The following is an 8563-nucleotide window of genomic DNA, read 5'->3' as shown; positions in this document are numbered from 1 at the left end:
AGAAAAAAACAAAAGAAACACAAATGCGACAATAAAAATAAGACAAATTGTGCTAACACTATGCAAAGATAATTATAAGGCTATATGTTCTGAGTTATGTTTTTCTTACTTACTTTTATAATTTTGTCCTCCCCATCATTTCTTACTTCAGAGGCAAAAGTATTTGAATATAAAGGGCCTTTTCTGGGGTAAAGAAACTACAATTTATACAATTAAGATGAACAAACTAGTGAAAATATCTTGAGAATTATTCTACATTAAATTTCTGCCAATAGATCGATTTCACCTAAATCTTACACACTGGACCTTTACGTTGTTAAGATGTAACTGATTAAGTGGATCCATAATCTGCTTCAGTTCATCACCTCATCGTCATCTCCTTGTCTCCAAAGTGTTTGCACGCATGGGTAAGAGTTAGCGCCAAGTGAGCACATTCTCCCGTCAAGTTTGTTTTTATAAATCCCAACTTTGCGTGAAAAGTGGCATACACATCTTTCAGCCCCTGTTTTGTCCGTACTCAGCGGTTATAAATGAGGCCCCTGGTAAGTAAGCTCCATCCTATTATTGGATGCTGCACGTGTATAACATGTACACAAGTAAAGGAATAATGATTGTGACATGAGGAGTATTATATATTTCCAGTAGGTGACGCTGTTACTGAATATTGGCATGTTTTTGTCTTCAGGGAGGAATTAATCATGTGAAGTTTGGGGCAGATCTGAGCATGTTGTTACGTTTTGGGTTTGGACCAGAGTGTGGAGCCAGACACGGAGGTACAGGTCAAAAGAGTTTATTTCCCAAAAGTAAGTCCATAAACAAACAAAAAACAACCACCGACGGAGGGGAAAAACTGAAGAGATGGCGGCAACAAAAAGCTGAAGAGGTCGTGGTGACGACAGGCGAGCCGACCCGAGGCACGGAGAAACACAAAGCGTGGCACTCTGCAAACAAAAAACCAAGGGGCAGGAATTATAAGAGTCACGGGTAAAGACAAAAAACCCACAAGACCGAAGACTGAGGTGCACTACCACATGGGACAGAACGGAATAATCTGGCAGCCTGATGAACTGGTGAGGGTTTTTTTCTGGAGAAGTTTGAAATGAATTGCAGGTGTCCAACCTGAAAGTGGGTCAGCCCCGCCCTGTCACCACAAACACCTCCACTGAAAGAAAAAAGAGAGAAGAGGAGGAAAACAAACACAAGCAAACACAAAACCCAAAACAACCCAGACCATGACACATGTACTGTGAAGTTATAACAACACCCTGTGTTATGGCAAAACACAAATAAATTCTATGCGATTCAAGCTCAGTCTATTCTGGGTATTGTAGTATTGCTATCGTTTGGGGAAAAGGGACTACTGCCCTTTCTTTCTGTGTTCTCCTGTGTCACCTTGCACCATTTTTTCTACTGCATAGACACATACCTGTTATCAGACTTGCTGAGTGTGCTCTGTGTTTTGGTTATTATAACTTTGTGAGGATCATGGCAGACAAACCCCAGGTGATGAAAGGCTGGTTACGTTTTCTGTGGTGATGACCTCCAGCAAGCTAATGGTGTGCATGTTTTTGACAGAAACAGACTCCATGAGTGTGGCCTAATGACCTGACATCCTCTAGTGGGACCTGTGCTCACAGTCCAGCACCTTGCAGCTCACCAGAAATGGCAGGTCGGTCACTGGCACCCCGTTCTCTTCACAGATGAGAGCAGGTTCACAATGAGCACATGTGACAGGCATGAAAGAGTCTGGAGATGCCTAGGTGAAAGTAATGCTGCCTGTAAGTCATCCAGCATGGCCGGTTTGGGGGTGGGTCAGTGATGGTCTGGGGAGGCAAATCCTTGGAGGGTCACACAGGCCTCCATGTCACAGCCAACGTTTCCTACTGAGGTACCGGGATGAAATCTAAATTCAATTGAGCACTTATGGGACGTTACGTATCGGTGTATCTGACACCCACAAGTCCTGCCACAGACTGTCCAGGAACTCACTGATGCCTGGGATGAGATCCCCCAGGACACCCTCCGCTGACTCATCAGAAGCATGCCCAGACATTGTCAGGATTGCATACAGGCCATACACACCATGAGTCACATTATGAGTTGCTGTGATGAAATTCAAGCAAGTTGGATCAACCTGTGATTTTATTTGGATTTTCTATGTGGTTTTGAATCCAGCCATCAATGGATTGATGATTTTGGTTTCTATTGACCGTTGTTATTTTCAACTTGAATAATTTGTTCATCAAGATCTGATTTTTATGATTTAAATGTTCAATTATAAGTCATATAAATAGTCCAATCAATATAATTAATAACAAACCTGCTCCTCTTAGTCACCCAACAAGGTTATCAGTACACTGTTAGCCTTGTTGGTCCGTCACTCCTCTGCTTAAAGTTGGAAGACAGAGAGTTTCCAGGGGGAGACAGAGAGCTGCTATTTTATTAAAATGTAATAATATAATTTACTTTTATAATTTGATAATTTCCTCTGTCCTTTATTTGGTGCTGGAACATGTTTGAAACTTGATATATCTTCCAATTTTGGTCAGTTTTCAACTATTACAAGAATTCCCAAAATTTGAATTGACATGACATGACAAAAATGAAAGTAAAATTTGAATAAATCTAAATTTAAAATTAATTTTCAATAAAAGACAGAGAAAAAAAGAGAAATGTTGTGGAGAGGCACGCTGTTCAAAAGTGTTGTACCTTTGTCAGTATCCTTCATGATCAGCATTGTCCTGCCCTGTGTTTGTCAGTCGGGGTGATTGCCTGTTTGTGCTGCCAGGTGATCATGGAGTGCTGTTAGCTTCTTCAGTCAGTTGAAGTGGATCATGTTAGGTCCCTATCCCCTGTTAATAGAGTTTTTTATTGTTTTTTGTTCCTACTCTTGCTGAGGGTTAAGGAGAGAGGCTGTCACAACCTGTTAAGACCTTTGAGACATATTTTTATATGAGATATTTGATAATAAGTTATTGAAAGCTTATTATTATTAGCTTAAGTTAGTTATGCTATACCCTTCACAGACGCATAATTTTTTTTACATGCAGCTAACCATTTTCTTTAACCTGGCACCAACACCTCTCACACACACACATCTCCTTAACTTAACCCATACATGTGACCTTTATCATTACAGTGGCCACGGCTGCCATTTTTGAAAACACACTCTCACTCTCACACACAAATACCTATACAAAAACACACCTGTAAATAGTAAGTACATTTTTAGTTAGTTTGTGTGTTTTTACTTAATTTAAAAAAAAAATGTTTTTCTTTAAAACACATGCTGTTGTCATTAATGTTGCATATACATTTTGCTGACCTCTACACTGTAACGAATTGCTGTATATTTACGGTGGATTTTCAACAGTATCCTACTCTATTTTATAATAATTGTAAAATACTGTTAAATATTCATCCCTCACATGTAAATTAACAGTTAAATCAGTCATTTAACAATACCAGTAGATAACTGTAATTTAACAGCATAAAACAGTATTTGTAATGAATTGCTGTAAATTTACGGTGGATTACAACAGTATCTTACTGTATTTTAAAATAACTGTAAAATACTGTTAAATATTCATGCTTACATGTAAATTAACAGTTAATGCTCAGTTAAATGACAGTTACAGCTAAACTACAGTTACAATTACAGTTAAACTGTAATTTAACAGCATAAAACAGTATTTTCTGTCAAGCAGTGGAAACATCCCTTCTTAAGTCCAGTCATTATCCATCAGCATCTTACTGATGATTGCAGTCTTATGTTTCTATTTTCATGATAGCACTTCTTTACTGATCAAACTCCTCAAACTCCTCATTTTTGAGTGACAATATACTAACTGACTATTCCCGAACTCGACTTTGGAGAGCACAGCTCCGTCATATCATTCGAGAAGTCCATGTGGAGTTCATCAGAGCAGGTAAAGTAAAGTTATGTTTATCTCCTGAAATTGGTAGTGTCCAGTGTTGCTTTGTCTGCATGATTATTGAACTGTTGACATTTCAGATGTTTTATTAGGTCTGTTTCATTAGTTCAGGTTGCCTGGCTAAGTGAAAGCTAGCTCTGCAGCTAGCTTGAGCTCAATTAGCTGTAGGTGTTGCTGACCTTCATAAAGTTTTTTTTATCGTTAAATGCATGTCATTAAGATCTCAGAGATGTTACGTTATTAAAGTTAATCACCAATTTTGTGAAGATATAACTAACTTGTGTTAACTTGTGCTTTTATAGAGCTGACTGTGCAAACACAAACAGGAAGGGACGGAGGATTTTCCAAAGGGAGTGAGTTAGGACCTACAGTCTCTCACCAAGTGGAGAAGTAAGGTGTGTCAGTGTGTTCCTGCCAGGAGCAACATTCAAAACATCACACACGTTTTATTATGTACTCCATTGTAGTAATGTCTGTCTTTCTCAATCAGTGAAATTGACGAAGGAAAAATATCAGCTTCCTTAACTTTGCTTAATCATTTCATCATATAGGCAAGTCTGCACATTTAAACTGCATGATATTGTCATATTAGCCAAGTATTGCTGTGTTATGCGAACATACAGTAGCCTACTTTGTTTTTCTTAAATGCCAGAAGTTATTCTTTTATCACACTAAAGCTGAAAACACATTTTTGTTGTCAAAGACAGACATTTCACTAAAGCAATATATATATATATATGACAAAGATGTCAGATGTCTGATATCTTGCCTCTCTCTCTCTCTATCTGGTCTTTAACCATTTTCTGCAAGAAGTTGTGTTGCTAATTTTATTATTATTTTTTTTTTTTTACAGGCACATGTCATTGGTGACTGAGGAGACCAGCCAAACGCTGCTGTCAAGTACTCACTCTTTCTTTCTCCCCCTTTTCTTTCTCCACTCCCACTGTTCATAGTTCATAGTTCACATGCAAAAGACTTGTTTTCAAGCTAGACTGTTCAGTTACACTGTTCTAGATGGTACTTTAATGCAGTGTTACACTGTTCTAGATGGTACTTTAATGCACTGTTACACTGTTCTAGATGGTACTTTAATTCAGCGTCTGAGGTTATGCTCTTGAGTTCAGTAAAGTCTGTCACTAATGATTGAATTGGAGACAGTTTCTTCCAAATATGGTAATGCAATACCTTGTCATTATTGTAATACAAATGTTCTCAATGTTACCAATCTTACAAAGTCTGCTGTACAAATGAGCACTTTGTAATAAACTACAGCAATGTTATGGAATGTATATTCTCTTGTGTTCTATACCAGGGTTCTCAAACTTATTACTTAAAGGTCTGCATCTGATTTTATACAAGGTCAGAGGTTAGGAATGATTGGCAATAACAACAAAATGTAATCACTTCAGTTATGATTATGTCTCTTCATTGAGCCAGCATGCATAGAAACCCTATGTTAGATAGAAACTGAGGCAGACACAGCTCAGACAGTTTGGTAGAAGTTATTAAGTGAAATAAGTTATTAAGTGAAATTAAATATCAGCTGAATAAGATTAAAGTGAGAGCTCTGTACTATCGGTTCTGGGAAACGGTGTTAAAGTTAGTGCTCTGCTCTGTGAGTTCTGGTTCTTGAAAACAGAAAGAGTAAGCGCTCCTTGTACTGTCCACTCTTTGCTACTCTCCTCCTATGTATCCTCCGCTAGCTTAACCAGCTACTTTTCTTCATTTGAGCACAGACAGATGGACAGTGATGAATGCATGTTGTTGCTGAATGTGTTTCTGATCCGCTCTAAGCACTAGAAGGCTAGACATTATTAAAATACAAGGAAAGTCAAGCTCTGTGTTTATTGTAGGACTTCTGGATGTTGACTGGCTGTCGGGATGAATGTGGTAACCTAGGGCTGGGTATTTAAAAGGCCCTGCATACTTTGGTTTTAAATGGGTGAGGATTTATAATGTGCAAAAATAGCAGATTTTATAACACACTGGCATCTACTGTAAAATTACTGTAGCTGATGTTCATAATTTATCATTGATTATGTAATTATTGTCAATTGGTACACGTTTCAGGTGTATTGTTGTTTGAGAGGGCTGTCAACCTTTATTTTGAAAGTATGACTTTTATTTTGACATGCTGTGTTCGCTGCGCTGCTCCGGAGAGTGAGAAGTAAACCTACGAAGGTGAAGAAGTGCTTTAGCTAATACAGTAAAATTAAGAACCAATTTAACGAGGTAACGAGGTAATTAATGTGTTTGTCTGTATTTTACTTTGCACGTGTTTCATTTTGTTGTTGTAATGCTATCGCTAACACTTTGTGTATATGTATGTTATAGTTTTCACGGTGGATTTGGAGGAAGATTCAAATAAATCAGTACCAAGAAAGCCACTTGTGTTGTCCGTGCCTTGAGGGAATTACAATTACCATAACCCACAGTTCTCCTACTGTCACGTACTGTAATCCAAAATACGGAAATATACTGTTAAATAAATTACACTATATGCGCTGTAAAATTACTAAAACACTGTTCTCCTACCATCATGTACTGTAATCCAAAAAACGGTAATATACTGTTAGATAAATTACGGTAGATGTGCTGTAAAATAACCACCAAACACCCACTGTTATTCTACGGTCATATACTGTAATCCAAAATACGGTAATATACTGTTAAAATAAATAACAGTAATTTCACTGTAAAATAACAGTAAAATGCTGCCAGTATTTTACTGTTATTTCACAGTGAAATTCTTTACAGTGTACACTGTCAAGAACTCCATATCCTTCATTTTTGCTAACAACTGATGTGGTAGCTCTCCTTATCAGTGCTCTTTAAGTGTGTTTTTGTTAGGTTGTCTGTTCGTACACTTTACATTTTGAACTTTCAATTCGACCTACAACCCCAAAGCTCTTCTGACCATTGGAATACAGCAAAACCAGACAGTTGAATTCACTCACGCAACATACCAGAGGAGATAGCCAGAACACTGGGCTCTCCTAAATTGATTTCGGCTCTGGGAGGCAGAGAGCACAGGAAGCAGAAGTGTCTACTTGGTGGTCTACTTGCTAGGCTAATAAAATGGCCACACAAACCGCCGCTGCCCAGCATTCTTCCCACTAACACCAACAACCCATGGCGTGTTTGGCAGAGGATCCAGCACATCACTAACTACAGGAGCAGCAGCTCAACGGTTGATGGTAATGCCTCACTGACAGAGGAACTTAACTGTTTCTTTGCTTGCTTTGAGGTGCAAGCAACAGAGACTTATTCAACCCCCCCATCAGCCTTATTCATCCTCACTCTGCACAATTGAGATGGAAAGCTCCCGGTCCAGAAGGAAAGTGCAGATCAGCTCTCAGAGGTCTTCACAAAAATCTTCAACCTGATCCTGACCAAATCCATCGTCCCACCTTGCCTGAAATCTTCCACAATACCACTGCCAAAGAAGAAGAACGCCATCAGTGCCCTCAACGACTATCATCCGGTTGCACTTATGCTGCTCATCATAAAGTGCCTTGAGAGGCTGGTTCTGCAACACATCAAAACCAATGATTCAATCAAATCACAGACAAAGAGACTGAAAAACAGTTTCTACCCCACAGCCATAAGAGAGCTGAACTCTGCTAAATACCTGACACACAGACTGTTTGGGACCTGAAACATTCACAATGTTTACAGTTGTTGACATCCACTGCAGTGCACCTTCTGTACATATACTAAATTGCAGTACACATACAAATTTACTATGCTGCTAAAATATCTTCTGTACTGTTTTTACATTTAAATTTCACTTCTTTTCTACACTTTTTATTTTTTTATTTTTGTATTTATGTTATACACCTTAAGGATTGCTGCTAAATTTCGTTGTACACTGTGCAATGACAATAAAATGATTCTATTCCAAGTGTTACACGATAAACCTGATTGATGGAAAGAAAATAAAGTTCTACTCTAAAACACTGCAGGTTTGAGTTTGATTTTAGTGAAACAAATGATGTGCCTACTTTGGACTTCAGACAGTTCTTGAAATTAAACCAGGCGAGATAATTTATCTTTGGCACTCTAAAATGTGAGTGGGCCCCAATTTTGTCAAATGTGTCTGAAATGTCAGATATGTTCAGTGAACGACTGATTTATTCTTTAACAATTTATTGTGTTTTATAAATGCATATGTGTTTTATTTAAAATGTCAATCTTAAAAGCAACGTGCTGTAAAATAACGTGGTGAAAATACAATATTCCCTTTTAATGTAGTGGTTGAAGAGTGGAAATATGGAGATTTTATTCAGCAGCTCATTAACGAAACAAAACAGCAGGATAAATTCTGGTATTCTGACTAAAAACTCACTGAAAGGCTGAAGCAGTGGAAGCAGCGGTGTGACGTATTCTCGGTGTTGTTTTGTCGCCCCCTCCTCTTGGTTTCGTCCATCCTGGCTCGCTTGAGCTGCGGCTCCTCAGCCTTCATCTCCCTCTAATGCTGCTGCTCATCGGGATGATGCTCTGCGGCCGATGGCCCGCCGGTTGACATTTTTAACCGTCAGATCCCCGGGATAATTATGGATATCTTATATTTTCTGTGGATGCTGCCAACGGTATGGGCTGTGGAAGGTAAGCTGGCGTTCGTCTCC

At 38.6% G+C, this 8563-nt stretch overlaps 1 protein-coding gene and 1 long non-coding RNA gene across 3 annotated transcripts in view; one reads left to right on the top strand and one right to left on the bottom strand.

The window, feature by feature from the left end:
• Positions 1-399: 399 nt before the first annotated feature.
• Positions 400-8420, bottom strand: LOC138410480 (uncharacterized). The gene is made up of 3 exons (XR_011243187.1): positions 8284-8420; positions 7236-7464; positions 400-941 (listed from the first exon to the last, which is right to left on the bottom strand). It is a non-coding gene; the product is annotated as an uncharacterized lncRNA (long non-coding RNA).
• The window catches only part of LOC109643917 (ephrin type-B receptor 2-like), a 60908-nt gene continuing 60700 nt past the window's right edge, over positions 8356-8563 (top strand). For both annotated transcript variants that reach the window (XM_069526653.1, XM_069526652.1), the window contains exon 1: positions 8356-8543. In XM_069526653.1, the coding sequence (XP_069382754.1) occupies positions 8492-8543 (52 nt within the window). In that variant the 5' untranslated portion in view covers positions 8356-8491. The remainder of the gene's footprint in view (positions 8544-8563) is intronic.

The sequence above is a fragment of the Paralichthys olivaceus genome, chromosome 6 (assembly GCF_024713975.1).
Source record: "Paralichthys olivaceus isolate ysfri-2021 chromosome 6, ASM2471397v2, whole genome shotgun sequence".
Taxonomy (NCBI): domain Eukaryota; kingdom Metazoa; phylum Chordata; class Actinopteri; order Pleuronectiformes; family Paralichthyidae; genus Paralichthys; species Paralichthys olivaceus.
Note: the sequence above shows the minus strand (reverse complement) of the source record. Positions and strands in the feature narration are given on the sequence as shown.